Source organism: Aethalodelphis obliquidens, unplaced genomic scaffold (assembly GCF_003676395.1).
Source record: "Aethalodelphis obliquidens isolate GAN/ISIS:26980383/991018 unplaced genomic scaffold, ASM367639v1 scaffold16, whole genome shotgun sequence".
NCBI classification, from domain to species: Eukaryota; Metazoa; Chordata; class Mammalia; order Artiodactyla; family Delphinidae; genus Aethalodelphis; species Aethalodelphis obliquidens.
This window is the reverse complement of record NW_020837960.1, coordinates 8,759,002-8,783,512: the sequence shown is the minus strand read 5'-3', so window position 1 is coordinate 8,783,512 and position 24,511 is coordinate 8,759,002. Positions and strand designations below refer to the sequence as shown.

The window sequence follows — 24,511 nt, the reverse complement described above, 5'->3', positions numbered from 1 at the left end:
GCAATAATTATGCTTTCTTCCTTCTTTTTAAGTCTTCATAGGGCCTGATACTTTGTACAGAGTGGGGCCTGATACACATTGTTAATGAAGGCCTCATACACACCATTAACCTTCTTTCCAGGGTACATGAATGATGTCAGTTGATTATTATTTTTACACATCATTTCTAGTATTGCTAATAGCAATTCGAGGGTTGTTGGAGGTGTTGAACACCTCCACCTCCAACCTCCAGATCTCCTTGTCTGGAGGTCAACAGACGTGGAAAGATGTGGAAAGGTACTGACTACGTACCTCCGTAGTCAGTCTGTTGGCTAAACTGGCCTCTATTGTCTTTTTATAGACCAGATACCCTGAAGACACTGTCTTCTGAAAGTACCTTGGTATGTTTGGCATTGCTTTTTAATGACGGGGGATTAAATTAAGGTTTTATCTATATGATTATTTTTTCCTGTGTGTTGCAACTGGTCAAAAAGTACAGCTTTAGGGAATTCCCCTAATGAAATGCACACACAGTAACTTTCCTTCAAGCTGTCAGTGAAGAATACAGTGTTACTCAAGTGAATTTCAGTGACGTCTTCCTTTAGAAGGAGCCCATTGTCAGAACAAATTTTTATAAATAATACACTGTTTGCTTTGCAGTGCTGATAATTTCTTCCTGTCTTTCAGTCTGTCAAATTACCAGGAAACTTGTTGTTTCTTTGGACAAAGGTATTTGCAGAAGAGCTGATCAAACTCTTATTATTAATAATCTCATTATTGAGTCATCATCAATGCTTTTATGCATTTGCTGCTACCAAATAGTACAGAATCTGAAAACTATGGAGGCACACAGGAACAAAGCAGCTTGTGAGGCAGTGGCAGGGAGGCGGGGTGTGGGGGGGGGAGGCAGGGAGGGAGAGTGGGGAGGGGGGAGGGGGAGGGGGAGTATCTTCCTGCCTAGGGCACACTTGTGTTTGAGAGAATTGCTGCCTCATTCCTGCAGGACTGCAGCCCCTCTGGAAAAGGGTCTCCTAAAGGATTGGTCATAGAGGGCTCTAAAGGTAGTCATGACTACGGGCTGCCATTGTTAATGAGATTTTTTATTTATTTGACAAGGGCACTGACATGTTCCTTGAAAAAAGGAGCAAGGAAAGCTCATTATACCCACAGACAGAGGCTACAAGCAAAAGAGAAGAGATTTTGCCCTTTGCTTTGGTGGGAAGCAGGAGGAAGAGGGAAACCACGATGGGAAGCAGAGGAAGCTTTCCTCTCTCTATTCATAGTCATGGTGTTCAATCTCAGGATAATGGGTTCAGTTCACCAATTTCCACTCTCACACGTGCCATCCGCTTTTCCTGTCTTGGGCCAGATGTCTCAGTGGCTAGACCATTCTGCCAAAGGGGCCGAAGCTGAATTGCTTTGGTAGGGAACAGTGAGCTTCACAGCTCACATCCTTTCCCAGGGGGCCCTGCCCAGGTGGAGCAAGCAGCCTTCGGTGGTCAGGTTCCCAAACAAAGCACAAGATATCCAGTTCAATTCAACTGTTAAGTAAACAGCCTATCATTACTTTAGCACAGGTATGTCCCACATATATCGTATGGAACATCCCTATACTAAAAAATGATTCGTTACTTTTTAGAAATTCAGTTGGACTGGATGTCCTGTATTTTTGTTTGCTAAATCTGACAACACACTATAGGGCAGAATAGGAGAGGTAGGGGCTTCAAAACACTCCTCCTAATTTTATAAATTAGGAATTTTGGACTATCATACATATACTACTATATATAAAACAGATAAAGAACAAGGACCTACTGTACAGCAGTAGGGAGTTATATTCAATATCTTGTAATAATCTATAATGGAAAAGAATCTGAAAAAGAATATACATATATACACACACATATATAAAAATTTGAACCACTCTGCTGTACAGCTGAAACTAACACAGCATTGTATCAACTATACTTCAAGAAAAAAGAAAAAAGAAAAAAGAAAAAAAATATTCTTCCTCTCCTCTAACAGATGGCCATGGATCCCCTGTCCCTGACCTCCATCTTCACTGCACATTGCCTTGGAGCAGATAAGGTAAGCAGACCCCGTTGCTTCCAGAAAACTTCTGGGAAAATGATCCTGACCTTCCTGGGCCTGCTCTAACTGCCTATCACCACGTCCACGTGAATGTGGGTATAAAGTTGCCCTGAGAAGGCGCCCTGTGTGGCTGGTCAGGTGTGTTTCAATGAAGACCCTGCTTCTCACATGAGTACAGTGTTGATTCTGAGAGTTTGTGCAGCCCCTGAGGTGCAAGAACCCTTCAGACCAGGTCTTCCGCACTGCTCCTGGCCTGGGGGTGGGGACAGTGAGGGGCAGGGACCTTCTTTCCCTGTTTCGAACCCAAACACCTTCCATATTGAGCTGGGCTTTAGGAAATTAAAAATAAAACCAAAAAAGCACACACAAAAAGATCTGACATTTGTATAGCACTTCAAAGCTTATAAGCAACTTCTTATACAATATTTCATTTAATTCTAATGATTTAGGAATTGTTATAACACTAGGGGGCTCAGTGATTTGCCTGATGCCACTGACTAAATGAGAGAGCTGGTTTTGAATATTCAGGCCGACACCCTTTTTCCCCTGCAGGAAGGAGGGCAGCGGTCACAGAGGTGTGTGAAATGGTGGAGGGGTGTAAATGGGCCTGAAGACCACCCCTATCTCTCAGTTTCAGGAATACACCTTGAGCTCCTGAATGCCTAACCAGCTCACAACAGGGTCTGGGATAAGGAAGTCAAGAGAGAACCTTCTGGAGAAAGAAACTGTTCAACCATGGGCCTCCCGAACTGGGTCTGGGGCAGCCTCCTGCTTGGGTTCTTTCTCCTCTGTCAAGCTCACGGGCCGGGTGATTGACAGCGCAGAGCCCTGACTGAAGTCCCAGGGCAGACACATGGCTGGTGTCTCCTTCTGAGTGGGGCTGTTGAGAGAACTCTGTGTGGAAGCAGACACTGCAAGGGAGCGGTCAGAGACAGCCTGGGCAGTAGCCAGTGAAGAGGGAATCCCCTGGGGAGAGTCACAGTCTCTAGATGGAGTTCCCTAGCTTTCCCTGGAAAGCCGCATTCAGGACAATGGGGGGGCAGGGGACAAATAGAGATGGCTTCTGGGCAAAAGATTGAGGCTTACTTTTCCTTCCTGGGGTCCCCAAGCTCTTCATCCACAAAGACTACTTTCACCCCATCTGTTTCAAGGAAGCGTCAAGTCGGAAACCAGATATTGGGCTTGCAAAAGCGCATTTGAGCTAAGATTTGGTAGGAGAGACCCAGATTCAAGGGCAGCTGGCAGAGTGGGGCTCAGGACCCGACGTGCAGGTGACGCAAGTTCCCGGCTGTCCTCACCTTCCTGGGTGGTCACGTGCTCTCTGGCAGCTTCCTCTTTCCCTGCACACTGGCCCGGGGGGAAATCCCCACTGGGCACTATAAGAAGCCCTGGAGCTCCTGCAGCAGCTAGTGGCTCCAGCCTAGAGCACAAGATGAAGCCGGGCCTCCCCTGCCTGCTGGCCCTTCTGTGCCTCCTCCACTCAGATACTGCGAGTGTCGGTGGGGCCATCGCCACCTCTACCCACTTCCGCACCACCGCCTCCACCTCCTTACTCACCTCTGACTTCAGCTCCACCTCCGCCTCTGGCTCTGGCTGGTCCACCCCCGGCTTCGAGTCCCAGGTGAGGATGCCCCAGAGTCTGATAGCTGCGTTCCTTCCCTTCCTCTGGCTTTTTGGGGAACTGAATATAATTTCACGGATGGCTAGGCCTGAACACTGGAGCAGAGTTACGACTCTCTTTGTTAATTGTAGGTGCCCTGAAAATGAATTAAAACCTGGGTAAAATAATTAAATTGTTAGCAGGAGAGACAGCCTTTCGGTTCGCCGGCTGGGGGCTTTAGGGAAAGAATCTAAGCTTTCAAGAGGTTCTCAAACCTGGCTGCACCTTAGAATCGGGGCGGGGCGGAGGGGACTAAGAAAAATGAAGATGCCTGGGTTCTCTCCCAGATACCAGCTGTTAGGGGATGAGCCCTGCCAGTAGACGCTCCAGAAAAGTGTGTCTAATTGATTTGCGGCTATCAGGGACCCACAGTGCTTTGGTTGGAGACCTGAGAGTTTCTCTGAGCCTGTTTGTAAGGGAGATGGGTGACAGAAGGAAGAGGAGGAATCCCTGGTCCTTGGGAAAGTGCTGTTACACATGCATAGTTCCCTGGAGGAGTGTTAGCTCTTTTCAGTCTTTCTTATAAGAGATCTTAAGAGCCATTTCCAGTTCAAAATGACGATAGCAGTAGCAACAAACAAGACAAACAAACAAATGAAAAACAAAGCATGCACTAGAAAGGGACTGGTCCAGCTAGCCTACATCTCTACAACGTGCAGTGAGCCTCGTTCTTTAGGGGATGAGCCCTCTTTGGATCTCCTTTGAAGAAAGGGAAATAGGCACAGAGGGGTGAGAAGTTAGGTCGCAGGAAGCAGCTCCTCCCTCCATCAGCTCCGGGCTTCTCTGTAGGAGTCCTGCTCTGAGAAACCTAGGCTTTCCTTGCTAAGGTATGATTTGGGATGGGGGAGTCTTAACTCCCCCCGAGGCTGTCCTCTGTACTTCTATGATCTTTACTCACAGGTCAGGTCACTGTTTATAGGATCATCTGAATGGAAGGGCCAACGGGAAAAGAGGAGGAAAAGACTTTTGTTTTCCTTTCACCATCAGAACCTCAAAGGCAATGAAAACTTGTCAATTATGAAATGAAATGGTTTGGATAGGGCTCAGAAATGGCAGTAACAATGTTTACTGAGTGCCTTATAAATGTCAGGACTACGTTAAGTGCATAATATATATTATCTTATTTAACCTCAGAGGTAAGTATAATTAATTGTCCCATTTTAGAGATGTGAAAACTGAGGCTTAGTGAGATGAAATCATTGGCTTAAAGTCAATAAACTAGCCAGTAATACAGCTCAAACTTAGTTGTTCATGCTCTTCACCATCTCTCTCCATGCAGCCTTCTATATTTTCATGGAGTATAGATTTAAAGTGCTTATTTTGAAGAAGGGAATGGTTTGGGAATCATGAATATGAACCAAGATTCTTTGTAGCCAGAAATCAGACGTATCATTTTATTCTATGATACTAATTGACTTCTGGGGACAATGAGAACTGGTTAGCATTTAAAAAAAATTAAAATGAAAATTAATAGTATATTGTGAGGTTTCATCACCAATCAGAAACCGGCTTTTAGGTAAGGTGATCAGCTAACATGATAGAAAAGAAAATATAGGTCAAGAAACAGAAACTCAAAGTGTCTGTTGTTTGGTAAGAAGATAAATATTTAAAAGATAAGATAAATATTAACTACCATTAACAGTAGTTAAATTATACTTAGAGTTTTTAATTTCCTTCCTGGTTTACTTATCTCCCTCTGGTGAGTTAATATCACGACTCCAACTTCTTTTTTATGGCAGGCTAGGTGTCACTTCCGCTATAAACCCAGTTTTCTAGGGCTGCTTGACGAGCTCTTTGGAAAGTGGTGGAAAACCCCTTTATGACTGTCATTGAGCAAGTTCCAAACATATCATTTTCTGTGCTTTGAAAATGTTGAGTACCGTTATTTTATGCCTTGAATCTTTACAGGCACTTAGACTTGGCTGCTAATTAGAACCAATTGCAACCTGAGATCCCAAATGTGAGTCGCACCTTCGCTGGCGTGCTCAGAGCACTCCGCCAGCCTCAGGTGTCGCCCTTCAAAGAGGGGAGCTGCTATCACGGTCCTCAACTCACAGGCAAGAAAAGCCTCGGTGCTTCGCCTCACACAGCAACTGGCAAGAGCCAGAACCTCGAGTCACATGCTTTTGTCATCAGGCTAAAGGGCTTGTTGAGGAAAAAGACACTAAGGCTTTCATAATGACAAGGGGCCTGATTCACGGGGCCGGAAGTGGGTCTTATTTGTCTCTTATTTGTCCGGCTCCAGACCAGAGCCTGGCAAGCTGTAGGCACCAGTAAATGTGAATTGAACACAGGCCGAGTGAGAACTGATCAGTGTAAGGTGTCTGTGGGGTCCACAGGGGGATCACATACCCTTCCAAAGGCCAAGGGGACAAGGGCTTCTTTTTGTCTCCCGTCCCCCATGTGACACTCACATAGAGATTAAGCATTTGCCACAGAAAGTGACCCATCGCCATTAGTTTCATGGTCTTTGAGTGCGAGGAACAGAAATATCTCTAATGGGAAACACTGATCAAACTTATGGACCGTTTGGATGTCAGCTGAGCACGCTGGGCTGATGATAAGAAGGATGGAAGGCGGGAAGTCCACTGTGCCAGGACGGAGATGTGCAATACAGGACAGCGGAATGGCTATCAGCAGGTCTCAGAATTATTTGCGTGCCTTTCAGGTGAACTTCAGGATGCAAAAGTTGTGAGCTAGTAGTTTCTAGTTGATTGTCTAGAGACTGCTGGATGATCTCTACTGTTTATGGAGTTGCCAGAGCTTTTCCAAGAACTCTCAGAATGGTCCAACCCTGTCTTGTGCAGCTAATCGGCCTCCCCTTGTCAAAATGCGATGCAAGACCGTTTTTTTTTGGTAGACAGTTATTATAATAAGCTATTTCTTCAAAAGTCCATGATGGCATGGACAGGTCCTCCTGCAAAAGCCTTGGCATGCTTGAGCTGAGGTCTTTCTACCTTCCGTGGGAGTGATAAAACTGGTTCCCAGGGAAGCTGCTCTCTGACAGGCTCCTGGTGTGGCTTGTCTAGTCTTTATTTGTCCCTGGCAAAGACCTTTCCCTTACCCTCCTCCCAGCCACAGTGTTCAGCATAAACCTGCTTGTCCCTCCTCCTTACTCCCCAGTTTTTGCAGGTGTGGGGTGTGATTGGCAAAGAAAGTTGAGGCCAATGTCAAGAATTGATGTGGCATAGAGAGTTTTGGGTACAAATATATATATATGTGTGTGTGTGTGTGTGTGTGTGTGTGTGTGTGTGTGTGTATTTGTTCATCTTATAGAAGATTAGGTTAAAATAACAAGCAATTTGGCTGCGAAAGCCTGAATTAATTGGTTCAGAGGTCACTGATGGACTAGATCTTGATTATAGAAGCATCCAAGTCCAGCTTGTTCAAGAATCAGGGAAGGTGGTAGACATTAAATCACAGAGCACACAACCTCAGCTACAGCCAGCTGACCTCTGAAATATTAAGAAGTGTAGCCTGCATTTCTTCAAACTCTGAAAACCATCGCTCTCCCCTTGGTAGTTTCAGAAAAAGACCCTTCGGGCTGATGTTCCACAGGTGAGTCTTGGGCTGGCCGTCAGAGAAGATCATTGAAAGGCATTCAGTCGGCTGCCAAGAGTTACTCTGTAAGGCAATTGTAGCAATAAAAAAATGTTAATTGTGCCGGGATCCCCTTGGGGAAGCTCAAAGGGGACAAAAGAAAAACAGGATCTTTCAAACCTGTCATTTTAAAATATTCAGTGGCACCGAAGTGGGAGCCTGAATATATTAAAGAAACATCAAATATTTAAAAATGACTTTTCTGCAAGTGATAAGCTGGAAAACTTAAAAAAGAATTTGCACAAAATCTTCAAACTCATACATTGCTCAGTTTTTAACAAATGGCTGGTTTGTCGCCATTTTGAAGGATGTTAATTATACACTTTCCCAGGTGAAGAGAGGATGTGAATTTGCACTGCATAGCTTCACTGTAACCCACATCCTTGATGTTTTTCTCACTTTCCTGAAAGGCATTGGGTTGGGGCTGGGGTAGAAGTGTGGAAAAGGAAATGAGGGTGTAGAAGGAAAAGGAGAGTGACATTTACTGATCACTTACCACGTGCCAGGGACTTGGTTTACATTACTTTGTTCCTCTTGGGAACAACCCTGTGAAGCAGGTTATATCTATTTGACAGATAAGGAAACAGAGACTTAAAGAGAATTCAGGTCCAGTAAGTGGTAGAATTGCCAACTTAGGACTTTCATCGCGTCTTCTTCTTTTTTTTAAAATAAATTTATTTATTTATATTTTTGGGCTGCGTTGGGTCTTTGTTGCTGCGCGCAGGCTTTCTCTAGTTGTGGCGAACGGGGCTACTCTTCGTGGCGGTGCGTGGGCTTCTCATTGCGGTGGCTTCTCTTGTTGCGGAGCACGGGCTCTAGGCACGCGGGCTTCAGAGCACAGGCTTAGTAGTTGTGGCACACGGACTTAGTTGCTCCGCGGCATGTGGGATCTTCCTGGACCAGGGTTCGAACCCATGTCCCCTGCATTGGCAGGCGGATTCTTAACCACTGCGCCAACAGGGAAGTCTTCTCATCATTTCTTTATTTCTTTTTCCTTACATGGGGACAATAGTAGTTTCCTTAAAGACTCTTCCAGAAAGGAGAATGATATGGTTTGCTTAACAGGTGGAGAGGTGACTGAACACTGAGCTACACTTGGGAGACATGGCAGCAGCTTTGGGGTGTTTCTATGATTCCATTCATTTATGTATTGAAATCCACTCGCTTGCCTCTGAGCACTTGTTTGACAAGCCAGTTTCTGTCACTTCCCTTGCCAAAGGCTCATTTCCCGGCTTATTACTGATGTTGAACTTATTTTTATTTACAGTCGTTTTCCAACTTCACTGGCTCCAAGGATGACCGTGGGACCTGCCAGTGCTCTGTTATCCTGCCAGACACCACCTTTCCTGTGGAGAGAGTGGAACGCTTGGAAATCATAGCTCAAACTATCTCCCAGAAGTTCGAGAAAGAGTTTTCTAAAGTAAGTATTGTATTCTTTTTTCCTCTTCCAACAATATCTTGTTAAGAACAAACAAAATACTTTTTATCCAGGACTTCATAAGCAGCCTTTCTTCACTGTATCAAAGAGCACATTTGCATCTAATGGAAGCTTTAGCATTTATTTCACAGCAACCTATGGAGTTCTTTATAGCAGGAAGAGTGAGAGCACAGGGAGAAGATGGGATGGAGATGAGTCACGCCACAGGATAAACTCGCTTCAATATCATGGTGTGTGTGCAGCTGGAAAGAAGCCTGAGTTCTCCCTGTAAATTTCAACTCTGAAATCTGTATTTGGTTTTGTGGTTTCTTCCTTTTGGTCTTCTTCTTGGTCATTCCTCCAGCTTTGCCTTCTTTTCTTTCCTCTCCTCTGTCCTCTTTATGTTCTATCTTCCTGCCCTTGCGTTTTTTTCAGCCTATTCTATTCCATTCCTCCTTTCCTTCATTTCTATTTCTCCTCTTGCCTCAGTCCTTTCTTTCCCTTTTCCTTCTTATTTTGTTTTTTACTTTTTTTGGTCTTCTCTTGCTTTTGGACTTTCCCCTTCCTTCTCCTCCACCCCTCCCACAAATCTCCCTCTCATCTTCCTTCCTTCCTCCCTCTTTTCCTCTCTCTTCCTCCTATTTTCTCTTCTCAATTCACTCTCTTTCTTCTCTCCCTCTCTCTCTTTCTTGGGGTTAGCCTCTATTGTCTCAGCAGGGACATTACATCAGATGCCTCCAGCATTAGCCCTAAACCGAAGGCTTCCCTGGGAATTTGAAATGAGACTAGTAGGTGGCTCAGCCTTGATAAAAACCTCCACTTGACCCCCTGATTACTGCTTTCTCCAGCCAGAGGAAGTCATCTCATGGGGTTAGCCCTTCTCTGAGCTGGCTGGAGCAATGAACTTGACATTCCAGTTTTGACCCCTTTAACCTTTTTAGCCAAGTTAAAAATCAACCAAAAGAACTTCCATCTTCTGTACAGGTGAAGTCCAAGCTAGGCTATCATCACATTATGCATTATTTAATATCATTCCATTAATTTACTTACAAGGAGCTCTGGCTTCCCTGCAAGATTCAAAATAGGTTTTCCCAAGAAATTTCAGCTCAGCTACCTCAACATCGAGCCTAGCTCTCTTTTAAGACAAAAGTTCTGATGAGGCTGAGCCCCTGCTTTCAACCTCAATTGGTAGATAAATATTCTAAGTTTAAACAAGGGTCCAGGAAAATGTGTTTGACAACTCCAGGAACCTAGCTTCTTAAGAAATAAAATGTCCTTGAATTAATCAGCAGAAAAGGCACAGAACTAAATTATAAATTCCAGTCATTAATATTCATAGCATAATCAAGTACAGATAAAAAGTTATGCATAAAAACATAACAAGTGGAGGAAATCCTAGGTAAAGATCTTTTCAGTTAGAGTCATTTGCTTTGAAATAGTGGGAGCTACTGATTTGCATGTCTTCTTGGCTGGCAGGGATGTGAACGGCAGTTTGAAACCCCAGGCTGCTCCAGGGAGAGTTTTGTGAGTCTGGGACATTTCATTCCAATCCTGTTAAGGGGGGGCAGGTGGTATCTGCCTTCCTAATAATTGGCAGGGAAGAAGTGTGGAGTAGGTGGAAAAACTTTCAGTTCGAAAGTGTCAGTAGCTGGTTCTAAAAATAATTCATGATTGAAGCCTAAGAAAGGAATTGACCTGCCCACTGAGATTTGCATAATGGATTCGGGGTGTGACAGGTGAGGATAACAACAATAGCTTCCCTCTGCGCTTTCCCGTTCTACTCTCAAGCAACCCTTTAAGGCATATAAGCCAGTGTTCTTTTCCCCATTGTAGGGATGGAAAAACTGAGGCTCATAAGGGTAAAGAGACATAAATGTAAAGGTCTCTTGGCTGGTTAAGCCAGATCAGGAATCTCGGTCTTCGGAATCATTCTCTTTCTTTCTTTTTTATTTTTTTGTGGTACGCGGGCCTCTCACTGTTGTGGCCTCTCCCGTTGCGGAGCACAGGCTCCGGACGCGCGGGCTCAGCGGCCATGGCTCACGGGCCTAGCCGCTCCGCGGCATGTGGGATCTTCCCGGACCGGGGCATGAACCCGTGTCCCCTGCATCGGCAGGCGGACTCTCAACCACTAAGTCACCAGGGAAGCCCCGGAATCATTCTCTTTCAATCATTACCTTTCCTCTCTGCCGTGCGGTTATCATGCTCTAAGAAGAGATGCACCAGGTCAGTAATGCCTTCCATCCAAAATTATCTCCAGCTGAGGGCTTTTGAGTTTCCAGGTGAATTACTATAGCTGTCCCTAGGTTGTCTTGGAAATCACCGTTTATCTAGAGGCCTGGGGGCACGCCCGTTTGGGCAGGCCAGTAGAAAAGGATTTGGACTGTCTTACATTGATTCATTATCTGTCAGGACAGGGAGAAGACAGGGACGGCCTCTGCCTAAGATGCTGAAAGCATTTTATACTTTTCTGTTGTTATGAGATGTCCCTGTGTAACTGTACTTAGAAAGGAGACAACTCAGAATTTTTTTTTCTCTAGAGGGTTATGGTCTTTGGGGCAAGTTATTTAATATGACACTTTTGCTAATAGTTCCTCATGCATGAGAGGGTGGAGGCAGCCTGGGAGACATTTAGGCAACCCATAAACAAACAACGTCTACGGAGCCACGTTTTGTGCAGTGAAATATAATAAATTAAAAGGTCAGATTGAAAAAAACCTGAAATCACTGTCTAATAATTGCTGTAACTTATAGGGCATCCATTACACCAGGCACTTAATATACATTATCTCTAGAGTTTACAATCATCTTGTGAGCTTGTTACCGTTACCTCTGATTTATAGGAGGAAATGAAGGCTTAGAGAAATTAAGTGATTTGTCCACGAAGTACTGAAGCCAGATTTGAGCTTAGGTGGATCTAGCTGCAAAGTGCTTCATATGTCTTGACGGCCAATTCAAGCTCAACTAATCTTGTTGTTAAAAAATATATTAAAATGACAGTATGTGGCAAAGTACCTTTATTTATTTCAATTAATCTAGCTATGGTGAGGATCACAGGTTTTGAGGAACTGGCAGAAACACAAGCCAACTAATTCTTTAGCTTAATAGCCACCTGGGCTGCATCCTTATCTATTACAAGACCACATTGACTGTGTAGAGCAACAACCCCCCAAAGAGACTTTAATGCTTAGAACCCATCAATGACATGATACGTGCATAACGAACAGAAGAATGGGAGCTCTGAATGAAGGGCTGAGCGTTTGAGGGCAAGTGTAGATGAGTCGTCTAAAGCTCAAACTTGTAGTGACGGGGAGCTTTACACGAAAAATGTTGACCCAGGGAAGTGTCCCTGTAGGGCTGGACGCATATTCTTGCTACACATCCCCAGGTAAACTGAGCGCCTCTGCTGAGGCTGCACCTCCCAGGGAGAGTTGGGATGTTTCCAGAATTGTCCATTCCATCTCAACACTAGAGATCCGTACACGTGAAGAGTTTAGACTCACAATCTATTTAAATTAGTAACATTCACACCACGAAGCCTTTCTGGCCCATTCTCAAATTCTCTCCTGCCTTCTGTAACTCCATGGACGATTCCAATTTTCCTGAACATCCCGGAGCTATTCTTGACATTCCAGTCAAGTCCAGTTCTTGAAGGAACCTCAAGATTTCCCCCAAACAGATCTGTAGAGACCCTTTACTTTGGGGCAGAACCAGGGCAGGCCCACCATACGTTCTCTGAGGTCTGCAGTGAGAATCTGGGAGAGCCACATTTTATTTAGCAGAAATGACAGTCGAACCACTTATTTTTTATAGAACAACAGCTGTGATATGCCACCAAAATGTGCCAGGAAAGCTGAGGGTGTTTCATTCGTTCCAAGAGCTGGCAAGACCAAATGCCAAGAATATTCATTTCGCAAACTTCCATTTCTGCCATCGGTTGGCACTCCGTTATTATTATTTTTTTTCTCACAGCCAATGTTTTATGCCTGATTTTTGGAGGAATTGAAACCTGGCTACCTTATATATGTGTTTGTACTTTTGAGTGGGACTTGCTAGGTATATATATATATATATATATATATATATATATATATATATATATATTTTAACCTCCTTATCCACCAAAATGTCACCAGCCTTATCAGCCTCATCTGATGGCAATGAGCATCAGTTGCCGAAGGAGATACACGAGCAGTGCCAAGGGCTGCGTTTTCAACTTTCATTAAAATCCTCTTTGCCTGAAGCCCTAGCCCTTTAGGTTCGTGGCCTATGTGTCTAATTTGTACAGTGGGGTTAAGTGGAAAGGCTAAAAGGACAGAAGTTAGGGCTGCTTTTGGTATTAGAAAGATTAGAGGCTGACATCTGGCTCTGAATTCATCCAGGCCCCATGGATCAGCTTCTTGACATTAGTGAAGTTTGGGGGAAAAGTATTACTTCTCTTCACATTTTTAAAAAGAATATAAAACCGGCAACTTTTAATGAGCAGGTCCTTAAAAAAGCCATGGCATTTCTTTTAGAGATCAGATACGGAAAGAACCACCAACTGTGTTTATTGAAATATCCATTTGGAGATTCCAATTATACACTAAATCACCATGGGAATTTTTGGAAGTATTTTAACTTAATGATCAGACATTCAGAAATATGCAACAATGTGTAATTTAAAGGTCTGATTGCAATAATCAGTTCTTGGAATAAACTTGGAATAAATATGTGGGTGCACTTAATGAAATGTGCACTTTACAGTTGCACATACCCTCACATATTGTGGAGTCAGTTGGATCTTTTTTTTAAAGTATAGTTGATTTACAATGTTGTGTTAGTTTCAGGTGTACAGCAAAGTGATTCAGTTATACACACACACACATATATATATGTATTTTTTTAAGATTCTTTTCCCTTATAGGTTATTTCAAAATATTGAGTATAGTTCCCTGTGCTATACATTATGTTCTTTTTAGTTACTAAATAGACATTTCACCAGAGAAGATATCAGATGGCCAAAAAGCACATGAAAAGATGCTCAACATTGCTAATTATTAGTGAAATGCAAATCAAAGCTACAATACCTCGCATGGGTCAGAATGACCATCATTAAAAAGTCTACAAATACTAAATGCTGGAGAGGGTATGGAGAAAAGGGAACCCTCTTGCACTGTTGGTGGGAATGTAAATTGGTACAGACACTATGGAGAACAGTATGGAGGTTTCTTTAAAAACTAAAAATAGAGCTACCATATGATCCAGCAATCCCACTCCTGGGCATATATCTGGAGAAAACCATAATTTGTAAGTTGAGTCTTTATGTCACTCTATAGAAGGCAGAGGGGTTCAAAACTCATTGCATTTGGTGATCAACAAAGGAATTCTTCTCAGAGCATTTCTCCCTCTTCTAGAAAATACTTAGATTTAGAGCAGTGTTTCTAAATGGAGGGAAGGGGATGATGGTGGTGATTTTGCCCCTGGGGGACGTTTAGCAATGTCTGGGGCATTCTTGGTTGTCACAGCTGGGGGGTGGGTAGGTGCTATTGGCATCTAGAGGCCAGGGATACTGCTAAACATCCTATACTACACAAAAAAGCCCCCCACAAGAAAGAACAATCTATTCCCAAATGTAAATAGTGCTGAGGTTGGGAAACCCTGATTTAGAGCATGTGTACTAAGCGGAGGAGGGCGGGCAAAAGACTGATTCAAACGAGTTTAGTTTGGGGTGCTAGTATCTTCAAACATTAAAATGGAGATTAAAATGTACTTGTGAATGATGATTCTGCAGCACAATTATTTTTAGTCTAGGCAAGTGCAAAATCCACCCTCTCCCCCACTGTAATAATAACTTCTTTGTATTTGGATAGATTTTAAAAAATATTTAGGTAAATATATTTGTGATCCATTTCTTTAATTAAAAAAGATCGAAGGCAATCAAATAGTTCCCAAGGACTTGGTTAGTGGAGGAAAGCTGTATGACATCGCTCTGAAAACTGACTTGAGCTGTTTGATTCCCCTCTAGGTGAAGGAGTATGTGCAATTAATCAGCGTGTATGAAAAGAAACTCTCAAACCTAACCGTCCGAATAGAGATCATGGAAAAAGATACCATTTCTTACACTGAACTGGACTTTGAGCTGATCAAGGTAGAAGTGAAGGAGATGGAGAAACTGATCGAACAGCTGAAGGTCGGTTTTGTTGGAAGCTCAGTGATTGTTGACCAGCTGGAAGTGGAGGTAAGGAATGAAATCGCTTCTTGTGCATTAATAATGTCTCTTCAGTGAGCAAGTGCTAGGATCAGGATCGGAGTCCCTCTTCTGACATCTAATGCTGTACTCTCTCATGACCGCCTGGCAAGGCCCGTGTTCTGTTTTGGATGGACACCTGGCTTTGAACAGTAAATTACGCACATTGGGAACATGCTGATTGAGGAGTAGGTGTTGTCTAATGGTCAGAGTCCTGCCCCAAAACCAAATGGCCTTTCAGTGTCTCTAGAAAGGAGATGACATAAGTGTGAACAACTCCATGGCCAAGCTAGATCAAGGGGTCTTCTCTGTTTTGGATTTATCCTCATGGGACTGGAAGACCACAGTTTTGGATTTGCTAGGTCTGTTTCTCCTTTTGAATGATCACACAGTCCTGATCCCTCTTGGAATGCTTCTCTACGTACTCCACAAGCCTCTTTAAAGGAGTTTCTTGTGAGAATGTTTTGCGAAGCCTTTTAAGCTCTGTGGATAAACACTATCCCATTAATGTTATGCTTGGGTAATTTATTTTTTATTTTTTTTAACATCTTTATTGGAGTGCAATTGTTTTACAATGGTGTGTTACTTTCTGCCTTATAACAAAGTGAATCAGCTGTACATATACACATATCCCCATATCCCCTCCCTCTTGCATCTCCCTCCCACCCTCCCTATCACACCCCTCTAGGTGGTCACAAAGCACCGATCTGATCTCCCTGTGCTATGCGGCTGCTCCCCACTAGCTATCTATTTTACATTTGGTAGTGTATATATGTCCATGCCACTCTCTCACTTCGTCCCAGCTTACCCTTCTCCCTCCCTGTGTCCTCAAGTCCATTCTCTATGGCTGTGTCTTTATTCCTGTCCTGCTCCTAGGTTCTTCAGAACCTTTTTGTTTTTTTTAAGATTCCATATATATGTGTTAGCATACGGTTTTTGTTTTTCTCTTTCTGACTTACTTCACTCTGTATGATAGACTCTAGGTCCATCCATCTCAGTACAAATAACTCAATTTCGTTTCTTTTTAGGCTGAGTAATATTCCATTGTATATATGTGCCACATCTTCTTTATCCATTCATCTGTCAATGGACATTAGGTTGCTTCCATGTCCTGGCTATTGTAAATTGAGCTGCAATGAACATTGTGGTATATGACTCTTTTTTGAATTGTTTCTCAGGGTATATGCCCAGTAGTGGGATTGCTGGGTCGTATGGTAGTTCTATTTTTGGTTTTTAATGAACCTCCATACTGTTCTCCATAGTGACTGTATCAATTTCCATTCCCACCAACACTGCCATAGGCTTCCCTTTTCTCCACACCCTCTCCAACATTTATTGTTTGTAGATTTTTTGCTTGGGTGATTTATATCAACGAGAATTTACTAGCACAGTCATGACATGGGCTATCATTGAGAATTCCAGTTCTGTATTTTAGAATTTAGGTTTTCTCTGGCCCTCACCATTCATTAGAAACTTAATTATAGTACGGCATGAGTAAACACGAGTTTATAGGGGAAGGTTATTAGAGATGAACTTTAATGGACACTTGTGGATACTTAGACGGAGCCTGTTCTCTGTTATTAAAGCTGTTAAAATCTTTGCCATTTTCTTCTTGTCACGCACATCGGCCTGCAATCTGACAGGCATTCACGCTAAACCATGAAATGTATTCTTCCAAATGAAACCAGTCAGAAGAATCTCAGGTGTATTCTCTGGCAATGTTTCCCTAAGTGACATATTCAGCCCTGAATGTTTATGAAGGAAATTGCACAATAATATAAAGTCACTCTGAATTTTGATTTCCTTAGATAAGGAATATGACTCTCATGGTGGAGAAGCTTGAGACGCTAGACAAAAACAATGTCCTTGCCATTCGCCGACAAATCCTGGCTCTGAAGAACAAACTCAAGGAATGTGAGGACTCTAAAGGCGGAAACCTTCCTGCCCTACCCCCTCCCCCTGCACCAGGTAAGGGGGCCCATTTTTACCAGGCCCCATTAGGAGCTAAGGGTTGGGTGGGGAAGGGCTCTGGGATTGTGGCGGTGAAGGAAGGATGGGATTTTTGCGGCTCTGAGTTTACTCTTCCCCGCTTTTAAATCTCACCTACCAGAGCTCTACGTACTGTCATGTCCTGGGGCACACAGAAGAAATGTCTCTACGGTGATTGTCTGGTTATCAGGGGCCCGGGGAAAGCCTCCGCAATCCGCTTGGCTTCCCCTCCGGGCTGTCCTGTGGATTGTAAGGGCTGATTGGCTCATTTATGTGATGAGCTGGGTTACGCCTTGAATCCTCCATCCCTCCTTCCTTCCTTCCCTCCTTCCGTCCACCTCTTTATTTCTCCTTCCTGCTTTCCTTAAATGCACGTGCTGTGGAGTGCCTCCCAGGATTCAGTGAGGATTTAACGGATGGTTCCACATGTCCAGTATGTGAGGATGTGTCCTGCCGTCCCTCGTGGACTGTGAGTTCTTTCAGGGCAAAGACGGCGTGTTCCTCTCTAAGGAATCATCCTTGGAGGGGGTTAAGTGTAGCGTAGAGGTGGGTGCTCATAAATACCTCCTTGAATGGACTGGTGGAGTGTAGGTGTCAGGGGCGTGGCATTGTGACCCCAAAGGCCTGAACTTTCCAGCTATGTAGCCACAGCAGAAAGGTTCTTAATCTCCTCCTTGGTAAAACGGGAGAACAGTAATACCTACTTGGCAGCGTTGCTGTGAGGATTCATAAAACAAGTCTTGGGAGACTCAGAGCTCTGTGATCGGCATTTATACACTGGCGATTTTATTTGTTGTTAATGAGGATAATTGAAGTGAACATCTTGCTGCAAACAAAAGCAGTGCTAGATCCGCGTGTGTTCCGGCACGTCCCTCCAGGAGAACTAAAGCCGCAGGGTCCAGCCCTGGAGCCAGGGTCATAGGGAAGCTCTCTTTGCACATCCTGAGCATCTCAGCCTGAACGGGGACAGTATCTGTTAATCAAATCGTACAGCTCTTGTTATTCTCGTTCATTCCTGTTGTCACCACCTGCTTCCTTTTGGGCCATGGGTTTCTGGATCCTTGTCAGTGTCGCTGGTTTCTTTAAGGCTTTAATTAAATACTGCCACAGTTATAAGCCTCTTGGTGTTGTTCAGAGCCCTACCTTCCCTCCTTCTGCAGTTGGGAATCTGTCACAGTATGACATGCAGAGGAGGTTTGGGACAAAGGCCATGCTCTGTCCTCTAACAAACCAGGCTAAATGTGGTCTGGGATCAAAGGTGTCAACGTCGTCATCGGAAATGAGAGCTCATTCTGCGGGGCCACGGAGGGCTCCCTGAGGGCAGGAATCAAGCAGCGACCACTCCTGATACTACCTGAGCAAGTCTTTCTTTCCTTCCTCTATCCCTCCTGTCCTTTTTTCTTTCTCTCTCTTTTTAAACCTCAGCAAATTGTCCTCATGAAATAGCTTTTTTCTGCCACAGTTTTCTATGCATCCCTTGGAATGAGGACATTTTGGAGCAGGAAAGAACATTCAGGGCTGTCATGTCTCAGAGGAGGGGACTTAGTGGTGAGGATACCGTTTTTCCTGAGGCCACACAGGCAGCTGGTGACAGAGCTGAGGCCGAAGTGCAAGGCCCCTTGCTCCCTGTCATCTCGGGACCTCGAGGGTTAGGCGTCAGTAACTCAAGGCCGGCGGTGGGGGAGAAAGTACATGGCTTAGTATCTAAGGAAGAAAACAGTGAGTCTGTTTTCTTATTTTTGTTAGCCTTTTTTTATCTAGAACTTTCCCCCACGTCCTCACACTTAGACTTTTGTGAGCCAGACCAGCCCAGCTGTGTTGTTTAAACAAATTGGACGAGATTTCCTCTCACTTTCCCACAACCTTGGCTGTAGCTGGATCCCAGCCAAGCCACTTGGCCCTCCTCCAGCTCTGTTCATATTATATTTATGATGTTTATATTAAACTGACTTTTTGTCATGTTTTGAAATCAATTTCTTTCACTTGCTCTCTTTCTGTTTGGATTGGTTGATAATGCAGAATTGGAAAGTCCCCAGGCACCACAAAGTTGTGAGCCTGTGGAGACTTTAATTAAAGTTACTCACTATTATGGGACTTTAAAATCTGGCCTGTCTGCTTTTTTTCACTGCAGAGTTGCACGGAACAAAAAACACTCTATGCAAGTTTCAGCTATAAAGTAATTCTGTGCTCTCTTGGGCCCTCTGGGCAGCTGCAGTTCGCTACCCCAGCGGTCAGCTTGATCTGAGAGCCAGTACATAGCATTAGGGCTCAATAAAATGTGCTTTATAGATGGCTTCTGCTGCAAATGGCATCCTTTTCTGCTTCATTTCATAGAACTGTCTAATCTAAAATAATTGGCCTTGTGCTCATTAACTGTTTTTTCCTGAAAACAAGTGACTTCAGTTTCTCTCTGTTCTCCCCCTGAATCTAAAGGACTGCAGATAGGAAAATGGGATGTGAATGCCCAGGGGTCATCACTGTTGTGCTCAAAGATGCAAGGATCTGTGCTGGCACATAGTAGGTGCACAGTAAATGGTCCACGAAAGATGTAGGGTGACCGGTCAAAATTCCAAGCCTAGAGAGGAGCAGAGTGTTAGGTAACACATATCCATTTCATCTTAATCATTTTATGATTATAACCATTTTAATTGTATTATCGTCTTTGCTCAAAGTTCACTGGCCCAGGTGAGAGAGGGCATTGATGGATCCAAGATTAAGTTTCCTCTGCTGGTATATAATCTTTAGCTTTAAAAAAAAAAAGTGCTACTGGCCATGAGACTTTAAAAAAGCCAAGTTAGAGTATTTTAAAATCTCACCATGTGGCCTCCCGGGATATTTTCAGAATACCATGGCAATATCTAATAAATTGCATGACAAAGAAGAGATTGCCAACCAAGGCTATCCGGTGTAGAGGGTTCCCTGCATTACGTTCAGTGGATTGAATACCAGGCTCTTGGAAACTTTCAGTTATGTACCAGGGTAAAGAGCTAGTGTTTTATAAATAAGGGTAAGGTGAGTTTGGGGGATTTAATCAGTTTTTATTTCCACAAACATAATTTGGTGTCACTGGGTAGCTGGTCCTGTTCTGGGCACTCGGGTTATCAGGGTAAGTACAGAAACCTCCAGAAACCACTATCTTGGAGGGGAAGCAGTCGTGTAAACCTTCAGTTGTAACATGGATGTGATTATAATGCTGACCGTTATCATTTATTGAGTCAAATGTACATGTCTTCTGTCTACTCTTCCTCACAATTCTGCAGAGTATGTATTCTTATTTTTCCTTTAACGTAAGGAAACTGAGGCTCAGAAGGTTGGGTAACTTGCTCAAGGATACGCGGTTCATAAGTGCTGGAGTCAGGATTTGAATTGGAATCTGGCAATGTTTTCAGTGTACCAGGCTGCCCTCCACAGATGCTGTAATGGAGAGAGAGGTGCACCTGTGATTCCTAGAGTGACAAGAAAGTTGCAAGAAGTCACCAACCTGATTAACACCAAATTAGCTTGGCTTTTTTGCTTGTGGAGTAGCTGAAAGGGTACCTTCGTTCTCATTTCTATGGTGTGTTCTCTTCCATCAGGAAGTGCAAAATGATTCGTTGGTTTTTCATAGTTCTCGGGTCAGGGTTGGGCAGTGGGCTGTTGTTCCACTGGTAGGATAAAGTTGGCATAAAGAAAGAAAAGAATGGAGTATCTCTAAGACCTTGAAATGCAGGCTGGGAAAGGGTACAAGATTAGAAAGGGCGGGGAGAAGCTTGGTGTATAAAGGGTGGGCGGATGGGGTCTCTGCTTGCGCTAGATGAGCAGTGGGCACTGGGCCGGCTGTCAGTTTCACTCATATTTCTAAGACGGTTTGTCGCCAGGAGTCGAGGAAACCCGCCATAGCCTTGTCAGCAGTTTGTCACTGCTGTAGCCACATCTGTAGCATGGACAAGAATACTTAGTTTTCTTCTTATTTCCACTTCCTTTGATGAGAGCCAGGGCTCTAAAAATGGTCTAAAGGAGATAGAGGATAAAAACAAAAAGGACAGGAGATGTTTAGAGTTGTTGTGGGGTGAGGAAAAGAGATTTAAATGACCTACAGTTTTAATATTTATACCAGGTACAATTTTAATCACCTGGTCAACTTGTGAAATGATGAGACATTAGTAGTAGTAGTGATTTTTAAGAGAAGTTTATTTTGGTTCCTTCATATCTAAGGATTTCCACATCTAGGACAGAATAGTTTATTTTCTTTAATCCCATGATAAAATACTTGAATGTGTTATATGCCTCGTAAGCTTTCCTTAAACAATTTGTTGCTGTTGGTTTGGAATCTTTCCTTTCAAGGAGGGCAAGATTCAATTAAGCAAATAATGCCTGAGTCTTCTAACCTGCAAGGAAAAAGTGACTTTCCTTTATTTCCTCAGAGTGAAATGTAGTTGAATAAATAAGTTCTCGGGAAGGTATTTTAACTAGAAAATCCAGTTTGTAACATATGGAAACTCAAACAGTTTTTGTTATCATTAAACTGAACACACCGCTAACTCTATTTTAATAATTCATGCATTGTTTCATAAACAAAAGCAAACAAGCATTCATCTGAGAGATCACTTTTAGAAGAGGAAATAATAATTTATAATTTTATTATTTCTTTAGAGGAGAGCAGTCTCTTAGCTGAACACACGTTGCTTTTTATTTATGAAATGGTGCATGCATTATTAAAATAAACCCGTGACTGTGTTCTGCTTAATGATATGCAAAATTATTTGAGGTTGGATACAGAGTGGTTTCATTTCTCTACCTGTTGTATGGCTGGCTGGCTTTCCCACCAACTGCGGATTTATGAGAGCATTTAAGGAGCACGTATTTAATTCCAGGACCAAAAAGCCCCAACAGATTGGAAAAATAAAAGCAGGATTTCTAGTGATGGTTTCATCTCTGAACAGTCCTTGAATGAGGAGGGGAGAAAGGGGAGGCATTTAGCAAGGAAAGGAATGGGTCTTTCCATATGTGTCAGAGGCCGGGACTCAGAGGCGAATGCTTTGTACCCTCTTGCTCCCCACAATGTTAATCTCGGGCAATTCTTTGGAGCTCTGCTTCTGGCCCAAGCCCACCTCACACACTCTCCATGGCTCCCTGATTCCCTCCAAGCATTTAAAGGATGAGGGAAAATGATCTCAAATGTATCTGAAGTTGACTTTTCTCTGTAATTCCAATAAAATTTATGACCAGTTTTTTAAGAGTATTTGTTAAGATTCCAGAAAATGTGTGTTCAAATCTTTAGATAGCTATTGTAAAAATACTGGAGGAATTTTATTTTATTTTTTATAGCTCATAAATGGTCTGGGTTGGCAGGCATTTCAGAGGGAGGGCTCTGCAAAGGGCCAAATTGCCCAGCCTGAGTTATGCACCCAAGTGTTACAGAGAATGTAGATTCAGACACCGGTGAGTCTGGTCCCACTTGATTGTACACATTGTGACAATGACAGCAACAGAATGGGAACAACGAAGTGCTTGCCTGTCATTCTGTGGCACAGTAGACTATGGCTTATGAACAGCAAGGCCCACCTTGTAACTGTGCAGTGAGATGGGTCACCAAGTGATCGGCTATGTTTTGGGCACAGAGCAGGCAATGTTGCCCTATAATAACTTCCATGGCTTCTCAAGGCTGAAATCCCACCATTAGAGGACTGTTAGAGGACCTCTTAGAGGTCCATTAGGAGACCATCTTTCTGTATCTTTTAAAATGCCATAGTACAAACTTCCTCTTTTGAGAGTAGCTTGGGGCATCATTGGTACCTGGTGTGGATATGCCCTTGGGGTCCCAGGGAAGGGCAGAGGGTGAAGGGAAGAAAGACTTGCCTAGGACAGACTTCTCCTTCATCCCAATTCTCCCTGACCCTGGTGAATAGCAACTTCTGGCTTTATGAAAATAGGGTAGCATTCTCACCTGATCTTACTTTCTTGATTTCTCTATAAGGAAAAGGAAATAAAATAATATTGGCAAAACGCTTTCTCGTAGAAGAAAATATATTAAATTCACCAAGTCCTCCTTTCTACTTTCTGGGCCCTCAACGCTTCTTAATATGGCTCTTGGGAATTTCATTATCCCCATTTTCCAGATTGAAAGCTCATTCATGTAAATAGAAGGTAGTGCTCTCTAGAACTGACAGCGGGTTTGCATTGAGACAGAAACCAAGAGTAGGTTTTGCCTCTTCTCCATCAGGACCACGGTTGTCATTGAACATTGACAAGAAAAATGTTTATGGATTCCTTTGGTTCTTAGGATATTAAACTGTTTGTATCTTGTCATTCATTTTCTCTAAGAATGCCCTTTTATTTGCTTGTTCCTCTAGGGAGCTGTGCTCACGGTGGTGTGGTGAACATCAGCAGGCCGGTTATAGTTCAGCTCAACTGGAAAGGATTTAGCTATCTGTACGGTGCCTGGGGTCGGGATTACTCTCCTCAACACCCAGGCAAAGGGCTGTACTGGGTGGCACCTTTGGATACTGATGGGAGAACTTTGCGATATTACAGAATCTACAATACACTGGATGATTTGCTCTTGTACACAAATGCCCGAGAGAACTGGATATACTATGGCCAAGGTGGTGGTATAGTAGTTTATAAGAATAACATGTATGTCAACTGGTACGACACCCGGAACATTGCCAAAGTTAACCTGACCACTGCCTCAGTTGCTTTGACTCAAACTCTCCCTGATGCTGCCTATAATAACCGCTTTTCTTATGCTAATGTTGGTTGGCAAGATATCGACTTGGCCGTGGATGAGAATGGATTGTGGGTGACTTATGCAACTGAAGCCAGCACTGGTAACATGGTGATTAGCAAACTCAACGACACCACACTTGAGGTGCTAAACACTTGGCATACCAAGCAGTATAAACCATCTGTTACTAACACATTCATGGTGTGTGGGGTTCTGTATGCCACCCGTACTCTGAACACCAGAACAGAAGAGATTTTCTACTACTATGACACAAGCACAGGGAAAGAGGGTAAACTTAACATTGTAATGCAGAAGGTGAAGGAAAAACTTCAGAGTATTAACTATCATCCTTTCGAGCAGAAACTTTTTGTCTATAATGATGGTTACCTTCTGAATTATGATCTTGTCTTCCAACAGATACCCCAGTAAACTTTTATGTGTTAGGGTGGAGAGAAATAAAATTTTTTTTGACAAAAAATGGTCTTCTCCACTTATTTAGGTATCTGTGGGGGAGTGAGGGATGAGGAAGCGGGGGGCGGGGGGGGCCTCAGGATTCAAAAGTGTATCCGCTTAGTTGTAATGTTTGGGAGCAGAGTTCTACCACACTAGAGACTTAGGACATTGCCCTGATTGGATGAGTTCTCTTGGAAGCCACCTGCTTCCTGGGATGCATTTCTCAAGTGAAAGGTCATTTCAGGGTGGACGGGTTGTCAGAGGTCTCAGGGCATCATGGTTCTAAGGAAGCCTTCAGTGAGGTGACATCTGGAAATTAAGGAACTTAAAGAGAACTCTGTATGGCTTTGGGGATTCTTTGTACAAAAGAGAGGGCTCAAGGACCAGTTC

At 43.4% G+C, this 24,511-nt stretch overlaps 1 protein-coding gene across 1 annotated transcript; it reads left to right on the top strand.

The window, feature by feature from the left end:
• The first annotated feature begins 3,545 nt into the window (after positions 1-3,545).
• Positions 3,546-24,134, top strand: OLFM4 (olfactomedin 4). The gene is made up of 5 exons (XM_027116776.1): positions 3,546-3,691; positions 8,598-8,750; positions 14,752-14,964; positions 16,782-16,941; positions 23,295-24,134. The coding sequence occupies exons 3-5, from the start codon at positions 14,824-14,826 to the stop codon at positions 24,095-24,097; spliced, it is 1,104 nt and encodes a 367-aa protein (XP_026972577.1). The 5' UTR covers positions 3,546-3,691; positions 8,598-8,750; positions 14,752-14,823; the 3' UTR covers positions 24,098-24,134.
• Positions 24,135-24,511: the final 377 nt, after the last annotated feature.